The sequence below is a fragment of the Rhea pennata genome, chromosome 26 (genome assembly GCF_028389875.1).
Source record: "Rhea pennata isolate bPtePen1 chromosome 26, bPtePen1.pri, whole genome shotgun sequence".
Taxonomy (NCBI): domain Eukaryota; kingdom Metazoa; phylum Chordata; class Aves; order Rheiformes; family Rheidae; genus Rhea; species Rhea pennata.
The window spans coordinates 413,740-430,639 of record NC_084688.1 but is presented as its reverse complement, the minus strand read 5'-3'; the positions used below and the strand labels follow the sequence as shown (position 1 = coordinate 430,639).

Below are 16,900 nucleotides of genomic sequence, written 5' to 3'. Positions count from 1 at the left end.
TACTTGGGACCAGGTCTGGAAGATACCCATAGAACCTGTGCAACAGTCTCTCTTGTGCTGATTCATATTCTTTCCCTGTGCAGAAGGGAACAGAGAGGTGGGATCAGTTTTCTCTCCCTCTGAACTCTCACTCCTGGGCCAGAAGCAGGCCTGGAAGCAGGCTGAGGTGAACCTGCAGTCTCTGGAGCATTTGGCTGTGTTGAAGGTGGTGGAAATTCCACCATGAGAGCAGCAGTGTTTCTCTCTGAGGATAGATTCATTTTCTTGTTTAATTTATGAAGCAATCGGTTTGTGCTGAGTGCTGCTGCGATCGATATCCCACCCTGAAGGGCAGGCCCCAGTAGCTGTGTGGGATCTACGTGGTCTCCGGGTTTGCCTCCTTTCTGTCAGCTGCAGAATGAGACTCAATGTTCCCCTGTGCTGCTCTGTGGATCAAGTGGAGGATTTTCAGCTAGAAAGGACTGAAATCTCCAGCTTTGCTGAATGCTGCAGTCACGATAGGATAAAAGTAAAAGCAATTACTTTTTAAGCAGGGAACTTTTTAAACCTGACATATGTTGGATGAGTTGGAAAGCTACAGCCTCATTCCCTGTGGCTTCGATGGGCTCTGGAGGAGAGGTAAAAGTCAAAAGAGGAGGCATGAGGGATGGTTGTTCACATGCCTTCTCCTCCTGCCTCCCCCTCCTGCCTCCCCCAGGGGCTTTGGCAGATGGTCACCTGGTTTGTGCCCAGGCTCCTAACTTTGTGCAGTCTGCAAGATGCTTGAGGAGAGAGTTCAGCAGGAATGGGAAAGCCTAGGAGATGCCACATGGGAGGTGTTTGCATGGGGAGCAGGGATACACCCTCCTTTTTGGATGTGGATCTGGTGAAAAGGGAGGATATTTTTGCCCTGGCAGAAGGGTGCATCTGAATAAAACACCTCATTTGGCAGAGTGGAGTCCAACTGTGTCGTGTTTTACAACACAACAGTCTTACACACCAGGAACATTGCGAGTGCCGCACCTATCCGCCCATCTATCCTGGCCTTTTGTCTTTGGCAATAATCAGTCTCTGGGCTTTGGGACAAAGGGCCGTCTCTCCCAGGAGGCACCAAGCAGAGTGCTGCGGAGGGGCAATGTTAAACATCCGTACCTGTTCCAGCCTTCAGTGGCAGTTCTCCTGCTAACACACACACTAAGCTTGCTCCTGGGAGCATGGTGTGTAGGTCAGGATGTGGTCACTCTCGGCTCACCAGCCCAGGCTGCACATTAGCTATTTTCGAGCAAAAAAGACACTCTATCAAATTCTCTTTTTGGGGCAGTTTCACCTGGTTCCTTTGTTCTGCAAGCTGGGCAAGTGAGGATGAATGAATGGGGTCATGTGGAGGTAGCACAAGTCTGCCTGTGCTCAGGAGATTAGCAGGTTGACAGGCAGCCTATGCAGGGCTTCTGCGGAAACAACATTTCATTAAATGCATCTCCCTCCTCCTGTCCAGCCGGGGGGATTTGTGGGGTTGCAGCTGTGCTAGACATAGGCTGCAGCCCAGGGATCATTCGGTGTCATCCTGCATATGCAGAGTTAGCATTTGAAATCTGTGTGGAGGATATTGCTGGGCTACCATTTCAGTCCTCCCTTTAATGTTTCTCTTATCATTGATTAGAAACAATCTGACCTTAGGGAAAATAAATTAATGTCGGCTTCAATTGCTTTGTATTTTGTGTAAACAGTTCCACTGAGCAACTTCTTAGTTTAAACTGTAGAGACAACAAGCTCTTGTCTGTGCTTTGGGTTACTGCATGGCTGAAACAGGCATTCATATCTTAATATTTGCATGACCCTAATTTTAGGATTTCACCCAGAAGCAAACTGAGAGGATAGGTTGTCTCAGGCTGAGCAGACAGGCACAGGACCTGATAGCTTGTCAAAACAGCGAGTAGCAGGAGCTGCTCCCCACAACCTGGGAGAGAGGGACAGCTGCTGTTTCTTGTAAACATGCTGCTCTGAAATCTCAAGTTAAAAGCTCTAAGTAAATGTCTAAAACAAGCACTCCCCTACAGCTCAGTTTAGCTTGCGTCACCCTGTCTGATGCTTCAATTACACTAGTCCCCTTGCCAGGATCCTTTCCAATGCTGCTGGAGAGCAGAGCACTGGCTCGAGCCTGGGGTGGAAAGGGGCTGGCGGAGCCACCTCTGGCTCTGCAAGGAGGGGAGGGCTGAGGACACCCTGATTTAGCCACTTGGAAATGTGTGGCTGGCGTTCCCTGCGTGGCCCATTTCACAGCAGCCGGGCTCAGACCTAGCCGTGCAGCAGGGGAAGGGATAGCGCTGCGGCAGCCACCCTACCTCAGGCCGCGCAGCCCTCCGCAGAGCCTCGTGCCTGTGCACGGCCTGCGGGCCGAGCCCGGTGCCTGCGCGCGGAGCCGGGCGCCAGGGTTCCTGGGCCTGCGTGCTGTGCAGAGAGCAGTGCCCGGTGCCGGGGATGCTGCGTGGAGCTCCTGTACGCTGTGTCCGCGGCGCAGCACTCAGCACCGGTGCTCAGTGCGTGCAGCCTGTGCCCAGCGTGCAGTGCCCGTGCCCGGTGTGCGCTGCCCGGTCGCGGTGCTCGGCGAGCGGTGCCAGTGCCCTGTGCCCCGTGTGTTCTTGTGCTGGTGCCTGCGACCGTGCACGCTGCCTGCGCCGGTGCCGTGCGCGGCACGCGCTGCCCGTGCTGCCCGGTGCGTTGAACGCGGTGCCGGTGCGGGGGCCGCTCCCGCGGCGCAGGCGGGGGGCGGTGGCCGCGGGGGGCGGGGCGGGGCCGGGGGAGGCGCCGCCGGCGGGGCCGGGGCCGGGGCCGGGGCCGGGGCCGCGGCCGGGCGGACGGCGGCGGCGGCGCCAGGTGCGAGACTGCGCGAGCCGCTGCCGTCGCGGGCTGATGCTGGCGGCGGAGCCGGCCGCTGCCGGCGGGGCCATGTCCCAGCCCGAGGCGGAGCGGGCGGGCGGCGCGGCGGAGCCCGAGCCGGAGCCCGAGCCGGAGCCCGAGCCGGAGCCCGAGCCCGAGCCCCCCGGGCGGGCGCCGCAGCGCAGCCGCGGCCGGCGGCTCTCGGCCCGCTTCAGCCGCCGCAGCTCGGCAGAGCTGGAGCTGCTGGGCTACGCGGCGGCGGCGGGTCCGGGCCGCGCGGGGTCCGGGTCGCCGCCGCCCGCCACCCGCCGCCGGGAGCCCGAGGAGACGGAGAGCGAGGAGGTGGAGACGCGCGCCGTGGCCACCTCCCCCGACGGCCGCTTCCTCAAGTTCGACATCGAGATCGGCCGCGGCTCCTTCAAGACCGTGTACAAGGGGCTGGACACGGAGACCACCGTGGAGGTGGCCTGGTGCGAGCTGCAGGTGAGGGCCGCCGCGGCGGGCTGCGGGGCTGCCGTCCCCCGGTGCACCGGGCGTGCTGGGGCTCCGCGGCAGCACCGCGACCCTGGGCAGGAGCCCTGTCCACGCTCGAGCACTTGGCGGCTGGCGCTGTAGGTTGGAGGGCCGCAGCCGGCCTCCTGCGCTCCCCGCTCCCTGCCGTTTCCCGCAGGCTGCCTGCCCAGCGCAGGAGGGGCTTTGGCAGGGGCAGCTGGCAGTTCTTCCTCCAGCCCCCTTGGTGTTCGCCGCCCCTCTCCAGCCTTGAGTCCCGCTCCCTGTCTGCTGGCGTCTCCCGGGGCTGGTGTGCTGCACTGGGGAAAGGCAAGGTACTTCTGCTTGGGCTGCAGCACGTGCCAAAAGCAGCACACAGGTTGTTGAATCACCCCAGTTTGTTGTTAATCGCATCAGTACTGGTTCTGTGGTGGAGCTGTGGCAGCAGAGCCAGACACAGTCCTTGCAGCTGGGCTCAGGTTCCCCTCGCTCTCCCTAGGTGCCTGCATGCTGGCCGGCGCCTTGGAGCCACGCGGGGGCTGCTGGCCTGGGCCCAGGCTCCGTGCTTAACACGGTGCTTCCCAGCCCTCCCGTCCATCACGTGCTGTTTTCCGTTTGCCGTGTTGCTGCCTGTGCGATGGCAGCACTTCTGGTGCACCCACGCTCCCCATGTCGGTCCTGCTCCAGGGAGTGCACAGGTGGATTCAGGGCTGGGCTGGTGGGCTGAGCCCTGCGCTCGCCCCTGTGAAGGGCAGTGTGGGACAGCAATGCCCTCTCCTTGGCACGTGGTCCTGTGCCAGGGCTGGAGGGCTGCTCTGATAGCCCTGGGCATGCTTGTGGGCATGTGTCTGCAGCGTGCTTGACGCTGGGTGGTAAGCCTGCTTCCAGGGTACAGCACGTCCTTGGTGCGCGCCGGCTGCGCGTCCTTGACTGCAGCAGTGTCCAGCAGCACCTGTGGCTGCCCGTGGCTTCCGTCACCCTGCAAATGGTGACCAGACCTGCAGTCTTCCAGGTCTGGAAGCAGCTTCCCTGTCTTGTCTCCCCCCGCACTCCCCTGCATCCCGCCGCACCTTTCGCCGTCCCACAGCTCGATGATGGGATGCCGATGCCAGGGCACTGAGGGGAGCAGCCAAGGGGTTGCTCACTGATGCGTTCCCCCCTTGGGCTCCTGGCAGGTGTGATCTGGCCATGGAGGCGAGGCTGTGCGTGGATGGTTTCACTGTGGGGCTCTCTTTGGTGCCCCGCAGGGCCCCTGGGGAGGGGCTTCTGCTAAGTGCAAAGTCTCAGGCGGGCTCCCTGACCATGGTGGCTGTCATAGCTGGAAGGTCCAAGTCCTTGTTTGCACAGAAAAACGTGTCTTGCAAGTTTGTTGTTCCTAAAACCTCAGCACAGCTGCACACTGCTGCATGGGCTGCATCCCTGGGGCGGCTGCAGCCTGGCAATGGAAGAAGAGATCCTTAGGTAATGGTGAGTGACTTGGGGAAGGGCTCACTGTTCAGTCAGGGAGAAGGTGAGGCCCTGGGCCTTAGCCCGGCTTTGTGGGATTGCACAAGGGCTTCAGCTGCCTACTGAGTGCAGGCTCTGCAGTCCCAGCCCCTCGTCCCGTCCCAGCGCTCCCATTTGTGTCTCGTATCCCTTCACACAGTGGTGAAAGAAATAGTCTGGCACTAGCAAGGAAGGACGTTTCTTGGTAAACCCAGTGACTTTCTCTAGGCAAGTCAGCCGTGCCCAGCTCTTCCTGCCTGGGCAGTTTCATGTCCCTCCTCGTGCGTCTGTGCCCATCTTTGCACAAGCATGTTCCGGCTCTCCTGGGCTAGCCTGTGCAGCAGACCTGCGACTGCGCTGCTCCGTCCCTGTGCTCCTGCTTGGCCCCACTGTTGGGCTGCGTTGCCTCACAGATCGCAAGCTCCTGACCCGCCGCGGGGCTCTCGGCCAGCCCCAGCATGCGTCCTGCCGCTGCTGAGGGCAATCACTGCCTCTTGCAGCAGGAGTGCCCTTTGGCAACGCGCTGGATGCAGCCCGGCAGCCGGTGCTGGCGCGGTGTGCCTGCCACTACGCGCCGTGTGTGGTGCCCTGCGGAGGGGGCTGCGTCCCCCAGCCGGGGCGGGGAGTCTGGCCGGGGCGGCTGCCAGGCCAGTTGCTGCCCGGAGTGCCCAGCCCGGCCGCTGAAGCGAGGGGCCTTGGCCGCAGTGGCGGCTGCCTGCCCCACGGCCCTGCCCGGCCTGTGGCGCTCCCTGCTCCCCTCCTGCAGCCCCTCCTGCCGGCTGCTCGCTGTCCGGCGTCTCCTCTCCCAGAACCCACATTCGTTAGGGCCTGAAAGCCTCCAGGCAGACTCTTAAAAGTCTGTTTTCCTGCAGTGATCGTGCAAAGAATCAGACATTGTGACACAAATATGGGATTTGTAACTGCAAATAAAAATGGCTGTGGTTCTGCCCTTTTAAAAATAGCTTTGTCCTGTGTCGTTCACAGTTCTCCTTTTACTCCCCTTAAAATATTACTGGGTACCTAACCTCAGCCCTGACCTGCGGTTCCGGTCCTGAGCTCCTCATCCAGCCGTTGCGACATCCCTCCATCCCAAATCACAGCTGTTTCCGCTCTCCTGCCCTGCCTGGTGTCCGGCAGCCGGGCTGCGCCTGCTCCCACGGGACAGCTCCTGCAGCCCAGCCGCAGCGGCGGGGCCCCCTCCCCGCAGACCTGCCGCCACCTGTTTACGCTTTACAGCTTTAGACCCGTGGCTATTTCGGTCCATAGGTGCGAGGGGGGGTGGGAAGCAGGGAGGAAGCTGGAGGCCCAGAGTGGGGTCAAGCTGCAAACGCGCTGGCTGCGAGTGGCTTTCCGGTGGGGACCCCTCGGCACCCCTCCGGCCTGGCAGTGGAGCCAGGGCAAGAGCTCCTCTGCCTTGGTGCGCGGTGCCCCAGGGCAGCTCCCTGGTGCCCGCCGCAGCATGGGCCGTTCCACCGCCGGGCTCCACGTGGCTCACTGCTCCCGATGCCCTGGGGGAGCCCCGCAGCCGGACCGTGCTCCGTGTGCAGGCGGCGCGGCCCCCTGCCTGCCGGGGAAGCAAATGGAGGAGCCAGGTGAGATTTGCTCAGAGCAGCTCCCGTGGGCTTGGGAGCGGGCGCGTGCTCGTGCCCCGGCGAGTGCACAAAGCCGCTGCTGCCCAAACGGCCGGCGGCAGTCTGTGCGGGGAGGAGAGCGGCAACCATGGCCGTGGCTGTGCTCCACGCTGTTGTGGGCTCCCGGGTTTGCCCTCCTGCGGGTCAACAGGTCCCGTGCTGCAGCCGGAGGTGTCGGGGCTGCTTCTATTTTGGGGCTGCATCCGGTGGGGAGGGCGCTGGGTGGCCCCTGGCGCCAGCTCCCGTGCTGGCTGAGGCATCGCTATAAATGTCCCTGTGCGTGTGCAACGCCTCCGCCAGGCACAAAGGGGCTTTCACGGTGCCCCCGCCGGTGGGGCGTCCGCAGCTGCCCGGAACGGCTCCCGCCTCGCGGAGCGCTCCGCCGCCCCCCGGGGCCGGGACGCGGGCCATGCACCGAGTGCTTGCTCGCCGCCTCCCCTCCCACCCCGCAGCGCCTGGCCGGCGCTCCCAGGCTTGGCCCTGCCGGGCTCTCCCGGCGCCTGCCATGGGGCCGGTGCTGGAGCGCTCCCCCCTGTGTGCCACCCGGGCTCCTGGCTGCCCTCCCTTGCCGCGGCAGCAGGCAGCTGATCAGAAAGGAGGCCGCGTCCCCGTGCACCGCGCTGGGCTACTGCCCATCCTGGCCATGTGCCCTGCCCTACCGGCACCTCCGTGCCCTTCCTGGGTCGACCAGGGCTGGGCTGCACTACTGGCTGGAGGGAGAGGTGTCGGGACGCCCGGCTGCACGTTGGCTGCTGCTTTGCCGGTGTGGGAGCACTGGTGCCTGGGAGCGAGCCCAGGGCTCGGCACACTGCCTCCTGCCCTGCTGGCCCCATATCCCCAATATCCATGCCGGATGCCACTCCCGGCATCGCCGTGGGCCCCGCAGCACCACTGGGGCCGTGCCGCATGCCCGGGGCAGCTCCGCAGCTTTGCTGCTGCTTTTCCGCCAGGGTATGAAAGGCCCCATTCATCCCGCGGCAGCAGGGCTCAGGTTCTCCTCCGGGCTGAGCCGCGTCCCCGGAGGCGTGTTAAAAAGAGAAGGGGCTTATGGAGGAGCAGCTCCGGCCTGGCCGCGGGGCCAAGCGCAATGCAACGGCAGTGTTGCAGAGCTCCCTGGGCTCCTGGATGGCTGCTGCGTGCCAAGGAGTGTGCCGGGAGCAGCGGTCCTGCGGGGCGCAGCGCTGCTCCCCCGGCTCAGGCTCGGCCCTGGGCGCCGCGGCCACCGCTTCCCCGCCGTGCTCATGCCGGGGCTCAGCTCCTTCTGTGGCTGTAATTAACTCGAGCAGGAGGACGGCAGCAAAAAGGGGGCAGGAGCCTCCTGCGGCCACCGACCCCGACAAAGGCGCCATTGAGGCCGGCGGCAGCCTGCCGCCACGCTCGTGCCCGGCCGCCCGCGGCGGGAGAGGCGGCTGTGCCGGCGCGGTGCGGCGTGCGGCCGCCCGCCCGGGCTCCGCCGGGGCCGAGGGCAGGGCCAGCGGGGTCGCACAGCGCCTCTGCGTCCGCGGTGGGGGCCTCTGCCCGCCTGTCTGTCCATCCTTGCCCCTCACCTCCCCGCCGCCCCCGCAGACGCGGAAGCTGTCCAAGACGGAGCGGCAGCGCTTCAGCGAGGAGGTGGAGATGCTGAAGGGGCTGCAGCACCCCAACATTGTTCGCTTCTACGACTCCTGGAAGTCATCCATCAAGGGGCAGATCTGCATCGTGCTGGTCACTGAGCTCATGACCTCCGGCACCCTGAAAACGTGAGCGGGGCGGCCGGCCGGGACGCGGCGCTCGGGGCGGGCGAGGGGCCGTGCTGAGCCACCCGCCGCCGCAGGACCCAGGGGACCCAGGGCAGGGCTGGGAGCCGGGAGCGCGTGCGGGGCGGCTGCTGGGCGCTGAGACCATCCCGTTCTGCCCCTTCTGGAGCGCAGGGAGCTTGGACCCGGGCTGCGACACCTGCGCTGCTGCTGCATGAGCCCAGCGCAGAGGGGAAAGCTGGAAAAGCCCTGACGCAAATACACTGGGTGGTGGTGGGGTCTGGGCCAGGTGCGTGCCGCCGCAGGCCCCAGCGGCTCCGGCGCCACCCCCGTGCCCCTGCAGCTATCTGAGGCGGTTCAAGGAGATGAAGCTGAAGGTGCTGCAGCGCTGGAGCCGGCAGATCCTCAAGGGGCTGCACTTCCTGCACACCCGCTCGCCCCCCATCATCCACCGCGACCTCAAGTGCGACAACATCTTCATCACTGGCCCCACCGGCTCCGTCAAGATTGGCGACTTGGGCCTGGCCACGCTCAAGTGCGCCTCCTTCGCCAAGAGCGTCATAGGTGGGGCAGCAGGGGCTGGCGGGCGTGGGGCACCATGGCAGCCCTGGTGTGCTGAGCCCCCCGCGCCCCCAGGCACCCCCGAGTTCATGGCGCCGGAGATGTACGAGGAGAAGTACGACGAGGCGGTGGACGTGTACGCCTTCGGCATGTGCATGCTGGAGATGGCCACCTCGGAGTACCCCTACTCAGAGTGCCAGAACGCCGCCCAGATCTACCGCAAGGTCACCTCGGTGAGCCAGGCACACCGTGGGGGCACCCGGGGCGCGTGTGTGGGGCTTCCTGCCATGGAGAGCCTGCCTGGGGACACAGGAGCTGCCGGGCTCGCTGCTTCCCCGAACGCGTCACATTGCAGGTTTTGCAAGGAGCTGAGCAGAGGAGAGCGGATGCGCAGCAAGGACAGGCTCGGGGAGGGCACGGGGGTGTCCCCCCGGCTCCCGGGGTGGCACGCTGTTAACGGGCTGGCACAGCCGCCGCGTGCTCGGCACCGCTGCACCCCAGCCTGGCCGGCTCCAGGCTGCCAGGGTGGAAGTGCAGAGCCCCGGGCAGCACCAGCCCTGCCGGCCGCAGAGGAGGGGGCATCACCACGCTGTAGCAGGTCCTGGGGACCCACAGCTGGGCAGGGGACAACGCACTTGGTGGAGCTGGTTTGCAGCCGAGCAGCGAGTTGCAGCATCCTGGGGGTGCTGGGCATGGGCAAGGCTGGTGATGGCCCCAGGGGCCCGAAGCCCTGGGTGCCAGAGCGGCCGCAGAGCCAGCGCCGAGTAGGCTGGATGGCTGTGTCCTCCTCCACAGGGGCTGAAGCCCAGCAGCTTCTACAAAGTGAAGGTGCCAGAGCTGAAGGAGATCATCGAGGGCTGCATCCGCATGGACAAGGACGAGAGGTGGGACGAGGGGGCCGGACGAGGCAGGCCATGTGCCTGCCCTCTCCCAGCATCTGGCGTCCGCGTAGGTGGACCTGGCTGCCCAGTGAGGCCAGCGCTGCGCGGGAGGCCGCGCGCCCCGGCAGCGTGCCCCGCGCTGAGTGCCGCTCCTCCTGCAGGTACACCATCCAGGACCTGCTGGAGCACTCCTTCTTCCAGGAGGACACCGGGGTGCACGTGGAACTGGCCGAGGAGGACGACGGTGTCAAGTCGGGGCTCAAGCTCTGGCTGCGCATGGATGACACGAAGAAGCTGCACGGCAAGTACAAGGACAACAACGCCATTGAGTTCCTCTTCGAGCTCTACAAGGACGTGGCTGAGGAGGTGGCTCAGGAGATGGTGGGTGCCGCGGGGGCTGAGGTGGGACGCCGGGGGCTCGCTGGGCCCGGGCCGGGCTCCCGGCCTGACTTTGCCATGGCGCAGGTGATCCTGGGCTTCATCTGCGAGGCCGACTACAAGCTGGTGGCCAAGGCGGTGCGGGACCGCGTGGTGGCCATCAAGCGCAAGCGGGAGAAGCTGAAGCGGGCGCGGGAGGCAGCGCTGCGTGCCGAGCCGCAGCCGGAGCCGGAGCCCGTGCCGGGCGTGCTGCAGCTGCTGGAGGAGCTGAAGTCCCCGGGGACGCCGCGCAGCCCCGCCGCCTCCCCGGCCACCCCCGGCTCCGCTGACTCCGTCTTCGGCAGCGCCTTCCCCCCGGAGCCCGAGGAGCCGGAGGCCGACCAGCACCAGCACTTTGCCTACCGCCACGCCAGCTACTCCTCGGCCACCTGTACGTGGGCGCTGGGCGGCGGGACGCGGCCCCTTCGCCCTCCGGCGCGTCGCGGTCGCCGCGGCGCCTTTTCCCCTCGCGAACGCCGGGCGGCTGGGGCGGGAGCGTGCCGGGGCCGCGCTCACGGCCGCCTCCTCCGCAGCCGACGGCGAGACCGACGGCTACCTGAGCTCCTCGGGCTTCCTGGACTCGCCGCCGCCGCCGCCGCCGTGGGGGGACACGGCCGGGCCGCCGGCCGCCCGCCCCGCGCACCCCTTCCCCACGGTGAGTGGGGCCCGGGGGGCCGGGCCGGGGGCCGGGGGCCGCCGGGGCGCCGCTCACCGCCGCCTCTCCCGCAGAGCGTGGCCGCGCGGCTGCCCGCCTCCGCCGGCGACGTCTCCTCGCCCGTGGACAGGTGAGGCCTGCGGCGGGGCCGGGCCGGGGCCGGGGCCGGGCCGGGGCCGGGGCCGGGGCGGCGGCGGCGGTGGCCGGCCCGCGCTGACGCTCCCCACAGCTACGCCTCGGACGTGGCCTCCGGCCCCAGCGACGGCTGCGAGGGGCTCTCGGCCGGCGAGCGGGGCGCGCGGGCGCCGGGCCGGCGGCCGGCGGGGAAGCTGCTGCGGCGACGCGCCCGCTCCAGGCTGCGCATCACCAACGTGAGTGCCGCGGGGCGGGCGGGCGGGGGGCCGGGACCCGCCGCCGCCGCCGGCCTCACCGCCGCCGCCCCCAGGTCTCCGACCAGAGCGACCGCGTGGTGGAGTGCCAGCTGCAGACCTACAACAACAAGATGGTGACCTTCAAGTTCGACCTGGACGGGGACAGCCCCGAGGAGATCGCGGCCGTCATGGTGAGCGCGGGGCGGGCGGCGCGGGGCGCCCGCGGCCGCGCCGGGCACTGAGCGGCCCCTCGTGTCCCCCCTCGCCCCGCGCAGGTCCGCAGCGAGTTCATCCTGGAGTCGGAGCAGGACGGGTTCATCCGCCGCCTGCGGGACATCATCCACCGCGTGGAGACCCTGCTGCGCAAGGAGGGGCACGCCGCCGCGCTGCCCGCCGGCCCCGCCGCCGCCAGCCCCGTCCCCGTGAGTGCTGCCGGCCCCAGCGCAGCCGCGGGGACGCGGCGGGCCGGCCGGCTCACCCTCGCCCGCTCCCTCCCCGGCAGGCAGACCTGCAGCTGCAGGAGCTCTCGCGCTCCGTCTCCTCGTCCTCGCTCAGCGGTACGTACCACGGTGCCCCGGCGCGCTCGGGCCCGCCAGCGCCGGCGCTCACCGCCCTCCCCGCAGACCTGGGCTGCATCAGCCCCAGCCTCTCGCTGCCCTCGCCGCCGCTGCCCTCGCCGAGCAGCTCCCCATCGGAGAGCGACCTCGCCAGCCCCACCGAGCCGCTGGCAGCAGGTAATGGCCCGGCAGCGCCGGCCGCCCGCCCGCCCTCCCTCCACCCGTCCATCTGTCCATCCTGGGCTGACGCCCCTCTCTCCTGCAGACGCCCCCGGTGTGGTGGCACGGACCTGGGCCCCGGCTCCGGCGTGGCCGGCGGCAGCTCCAGTGTCCCCACCGCCCGCCCCTGACAGCCCAGGGGGGCCGGCCGCGCCGGCCCCACCGCTGGCCCTCCCGTCCCTGCCGCCAGTGCCGGGGGCGCCCGGCAGCCCCCCAGCTCCACCCTGGGCCCCCAGCGCCCCACTACTCTCCCTGGCCAACGTCTTCTCGCTGGCAGTGATGAGCGTGGCCCACACGCTGCTGCCCGCCGTCTCCTCTGTCGCCGGCTCGGGCGCCCGCCTCTACCCGCCGCTGCTGCCTCGGCCCCAGAGTTTGGCTCTTGCATCACCGCACTTCACCTACCCCGCTGCTGCCCCGGTGCCGGCGGGGACCGGTGGTCCTGCTGGTGAGGGCCCCGTGCCGGCACCGGCCCCTCTGGGCACTGAGGCCCCAGCAAGTCCCCTGCCGCCGCCACTGAGCCCCTCGGTGCCGGGCAGGGTGCAAGGCAGTGTGGTGAGTGTGGGGCCCCAGGGCAGCCCCACATTGGGGGCATTGCGGCCGGTCCTGCCCTGAAATGGGGCACCGTCGCCCTGCGGGATCGGTGGCTTGGAGCCCCATGGATGCTGGGAGCCTCAGGAACACGGGGAGGGTCCAGGATCCAGTAGCCCCGGGGGGCAGGGAGGCTCTGGGGACGGGAGGGACCTGGGAGACCCTGGGACGCAGAGCGTGTCCTGGGGTGGTGGCAGCACCCAGGAACGTGGGGAGGGTCTGGGTCCTGGGAGCCTCCTGGGACACAGGAGCCTTCAGGCATGTGGGGACGATCCCCGGATCAGGCCCTCAGAGCCCCCAGGAACATGGGGAGGGTCCAGGACCCTGGAGCCCTCAGATGTGGGGAGCCCCTGGGACACAGGAGCCCCTGGGGCCATGAGGGAACCTGGGAGCGCCCAGGGATGTGGGGAGAGTCCCAGTCCTGGGAGCCTCCTGGGATGCAGGGGCCCTTAGGGATGCAGGGATGGTCTGAGCCCCCCGGGATGCGGGGAGGGTCCGGGTCCCGGGAGCCCTGGCTGCGGGGTGGGGCGGGCTGCTCCGGCTGATGGCCGCGGGCTGCCTGCCAGGTGCCGCTCGGCTCCCCCAAGCCCGGCCACCAGCTCATCGTTTCAGAGTCGCCGGCCGCCGGGGCGCCCAAGCCCCAGCTCTCGCCCATCAACGAAGGTGAGGCAGCGGAGGGCCAACGCGCGCCACATGTCCTGCGCTGCAGTGCCCACTAATTCCCTCCCCTCCCCGCCAGAAGCCAGGCCCCAGATCCTGGGCCGGTTCCAGGTGATGCCATCCCGGGACCCGGCCGAGAGCTCCCCGCCGCCGGGCCACGATGGCAGCGAGCCAGCTGGCCGGGAGCCCTGGGAGCCAACGGCCAGCGGCTCCCCGCTGCCCGCGGCCCCCGCTGCTGAGGGCAGCACGAGCAGCGACTCGGACTCCGTGCTGGAGACGGTGGTGCAGGAACCCGAGGCTGAGGATGTGCTGGCGGAGGAGGGCACACCGGTGGCGCCGCCGGAGAGCGACCGGGAGGGCCCTGGGGAGGAGGGCGCAGAGAGCACGTCCCAGGCGGTGCTGAGCCAGGTGTGGCTGAGCTGCTCCCGCAGCATGTCCTACCTGAGCAGCGATGACACTGAGAGCGAGGATGAGGAGATCTGGGAGGAGCTGCAGAAACTGCGGCAGAAGTGAGTGGCCTTGTGGTGAGCCCGGGGCGGCCGCGGCTCCTCCCCGGCGTCGCTGGGGCTGGCGGGGAGGGAGCTGGCAGGTGCACGCCACGCTGCAGAGGCTTGGGGGGGCTGCTGACCCACAGGGCTGTAGGAGCGGGGGCGTCTCCCCACCCGCACCGCGGGCGCTCCTCTCCCAGAGGGGAGGGCTAGCTGGAGCCCTGGAGCGGAGGGTGGCTCTGCTCCCAGCCCGATCTCACCCCCAGGCACCTCGCCGAAGTGCAGCTGCTGCAGAGCGCCCAGAAGAAGGAGATCGAGGAGCTGTACCTGCGCATGGGGAAGCAGCCGCCACTGGGCATCGTCTCCCCCGCAGCCATGCTCTCCAGCCGCCAGCGCCGCCTCTCCAAGGGCAGCTTCAACCCATCGCGCCGCAACAGCCTGCAGCGCCTGGAGCTGGCGCAGCCCGCAGGTATCGCGGGGCCTGTGCCGGGCGCAGCTCGGTGCCCTCACCCCTGCGTCGCCCCGCTCAGCGCCATCTGCCCCTGCAGGAATCATGCGTCGAAACTCGCTGAGCGGCAGCAGCACTGGCTCCCAGGAGCAGCGACTCAGCAAGGGGGTGACCTTTGCTGAAGACTTTGGTCGGATGGTAAGGGCCAGCGTTAGCCCCTGCTCCCCAGCAGCACTCCCGGCAGCCCTGGCTCATCCTTGTCTCTCTGCAGTAGCTGGCCGGCCAGGAGTGATTTTGCATCTACCTCAACCAAGTGCCTGCTGCCCTGGAGGGCAGGCAAGAGCCCTCAGCGTCTCCTGGGACGAACGTGCCGGGCCTGGGGAGAAGCTGCCTCCCTCACGTGGGGCTGGGTGTGCTCACACTCCGCAGAGGAGCCCAGCTGCCCCCCACCAGGCTGGTGGGGAGGTCAGGGCCACGTCCCGGGCTGCCCCTTCTTCCCTGCCGTTCTGGCTGCCTTTGCCCCGCAGGACCTGCTGTGGAGTCCTGGCCCCACAACAAGCGCATCCCACCGCATCCTGCCGCCGATGATGTCCCATTGCCTCGCTACTTCCTCCTGCTCAGCCCAGGCTCCGTCAGGCGTACCCAACCCTGGCTGCAGGAAGGGCGCAGGTTGCCTCTGGCCCTTATGGCCTCGCTCGCTTCTCGCTTTTCCTGAGTGGAGCCAGTGGTGTGCAGCCCACCCGCCCGGCCACTGCCATCCCTTGGGGGCAGAACCACCCCCCCCCGTGCCCCCGTCGCATCGAGTCCCAGCCGCCTGCCCCGCTCTGCCCTCAGCACTGCTCCGGCCCCACACTGCGTTAGACGATGCGTGCCTGTCCTGCGCCAGGCATAGCTCACCCTGATGCGTGCCTGTCCTGCGCCAGGCATAGCTCACCCTGATGCGTGCCTGTCCTGCGCCAGGCATAGCTCACCCTGCTGCCCTCTGTGCTGCCGCCTCCCAGGCTGATACCGTCCTGGCTGTGCCCCCGCCTTTTCAGATGCTTTGAGTAGCTGCGAATGAAGCTGGCTGGAAAGTGGGAAGATGCTTCCCTCATCCATGTAACATGTTAGAGCCCAGTGTACCAGGAGCAGTAGCTGGTGCATTTTGTTATGAACTGATGTCTGGAAAATGTTTTCATAAAGACAAATTGAAAACAAAGGGGGGGGCTGTGTGTGTTCTGTGCAGTGGGAATCATGGATGCAGTCTCTGCCACAGGCCCCTGATGAGAGTACGGGCTGAGGATAAAATAAAGCACAAAATGGAAAATTCCCCTAATCTCAGCAGCCATCAGAGGGAGTGGTATGGCACCATCTCTACCCATCCTGAGCTGGACTCCTGCCACTGCTGTTTTAATCACACATGCAGAAACAGCCTCCAAACAAGTTATTTATTGTGGAAAGCGACAGGCACCTGAGGCACCCCTGCCCTTCCCTGAAGCATGTCCTTGGCAAGCTAAGCCAAGAGCCTGCACACCCTTCAGGAGAAAAGGTGGCTACCAGCAGGGGAAGAAACCCTGCCTGCAGGGGCACCCCCACCATGGAGGTTCACTGGCCTTGGATGCATGTGGTGCAGGGACCCTGCCTCGGGGAGCCCCTGAGGGGGCTGGACTTGTGCTCAGGGCCAGGCGGTTCCCCCTGTGCAGCCACCCGTGCTTGAGGCCCAGAGGCTGCTCAGGTTGTTTGCCAGGGCCCAGGGGCTGGACCAGGCCTGCTCTGCTCAGCTCGCCGGGCTCTTGTCCCGCGCCCAGGCCCGTGCCGTCTCTGCCTCCTGCTCCAGGTCATCCAGGAAACGCTCCTGCGACACTGAGTAGAAAGTGTAGCCGTCTGCAGGCGCTGAGGAAAACAGCAGGGACAACCGGCCTGCCGCCTCCTCAGCCTGGGGCTGCTCCCCCACCGGCCCGAGGCCCCTCCTCGGCCCAGGACCACTCCCCACCCCGGCCAGCCGCTGCTCCTCCCGCGGCCCAGGGCCCCTCCTCGGCCCAGGACCACTCCCCACCCTGGCCTGGGTCCGCTCCTCCCTCGGCCCAGGGCCCCTCCTCGGCCCAGGACCACTCCCCACCCTGGCCTGGGTCCGCTCCTCCCTCGGCCCAGGGCCCCTCCTCGGCCCAGGCCCACTCCCCACCCTGGCCTGGGTCCGCTCCTCCCTCGGCCCAGGACCACTCCCCACCCCGGCCAGCCGCTGCTCCTCCCGCGGCCCAGGGCCCCTCCTCAGCCCAGGACCACTCCCCACCCTGGCCTGGGTCCGCTCCTCCCTCGGCCCAGGACCACTCCCCACCCTGGCCTGGGTCCGCTCCTCCCTCGGCCCAGGGCCCCTCCTCGGCCCAGGCCCACTCCCCACCCCGGCCTGAGTCCGCTCCCCCCGCAGCCCGGGACCCCTCCTCGGCCTGGGTCCGCTGCCCCCCTGGCTTGGGGTCCCTCCTCAGCCCGGGGCCGCTCCCCCCGGCCCGGGGCCGCTCCCCGGCCCGGAGTCCTGGGACCCCTCCTCGGCCCAGACCCCGGCCGCCCCGGCCCCGCGAGGATACAGATGCCCACGACCACGGCGCCGATGCCGATGCCCAGGAGCGCGTTGCGGCCGCGGAGCCGCCGCTGCAGGGCGCGCTGGCGCTGGACGCGCTCCACCTCCGCCATGAGGCGGCGCTGCTCAGGGCTGAGCCCCGGCTCCCGCGCCGGGTCAATGCGCCGCGCCACCGCCGCCTCCTCGCGCGGTTCCGCCATCTTACCCCACGGCCACTTCCGCAGGGCGGATGACGTCACACCGGCGCCGCCGGGCCGGAGAGGGAGGGGCGCGGCTGGCCAATCCGGAAGGCGCCTGTGACGTG

At 67.8% G+C, this 16,900-nt stretch overlaps 2 protein-coding genes across 11 annotated transcripts; one reads left to right on the top strand and one right to left on the bottom strand.

Moving 5' to 3' along the window:
* Positions 1 to 2,839: 2,839 nt before the first annotated feature.
* On the top strand, positions 2,840 to 15,240 carry WNK4 (WNK lysine deficient protein kinase 4). Of its 10 annotated transcripts, XM_062595421.1 has the most exons (20): positions 2,859 to 3,339; positions 8,028 to 8,200; positions 8,541 to 8,761; positions 8,834 to 8,991; positions 9,554 to 9,642; positions 9,801 to 10,020; positions 10,105 to 10,447; positions 10,590 to 10,711; positions 10,786 to 10,841; positions 10,941 to 11,082; positions 11,157 to 11,273; positions 11,358 to 11,504; positions 11,585 to 11,639; positions 11,706 to 11,816; positions 11,905 to 12,410; positions 13,013 to 13,109; positions 13,186 to 13,615; positions 13,861 to 14,063; positions 14,143 to 14,240; positions 14,317 to 15,240. In XM_062595421.1, the coding sequence occupies exons 1-20, from the start codon at positions 2,890 to 2,892 to the stop codon at positions 14,332 to 14,334; spliced, it is 3,756 nt and encodes a 1,251-aa protein (XP_062451405.1). In that variant the 5' UTR covers positions 2,859 to 2,889; the 3' UTR covers positions 14,335 to 15,240. The 10 variants fall into 10 exon arrangements, with proteins under 10 accessions (XP_062451400.1, XP_062451398.1, XP_062451399.1 ...); XM_062595416.1 differs by having other exon boundaries at positions 2,840 to 3,339; positions 13,861 to 14,240; positions 14,314 to 15,240; XM_062595414.1 differs by having other exon boundaries at positions 2,840 to 3,339; positions 11,585 to 11,816.
* A 215-nt stretch (positions 15,241 to 15,455) lies between these two features.
* On the bottom strand, positions 15,456 to 16,833 carry LOC134151142 (cytochrome c oxidase assembly factor 3 homolog, mitochondrial). Its single transcript, XM_062595430.1, has 2 exons — positions 16,604 to 16,833; positions 15,456 to 15,905 (listed from the first exon to the last, which is right to left on the bottom strand). Exons 1-2 carry the CDS (start codon positions 16,794 to 16,796, stop codon positions 15,799 to 15,801), a joined length of 300 nt encoding a protein of 99 aa, XP_062451414.1. The 5' UTR covers positions 16,797 to 16,833; the 3' UTR covers positions 15,456 to 15,798.
* Positions 16,834 to 16,900: the final 67 nt, after the last annotated feature.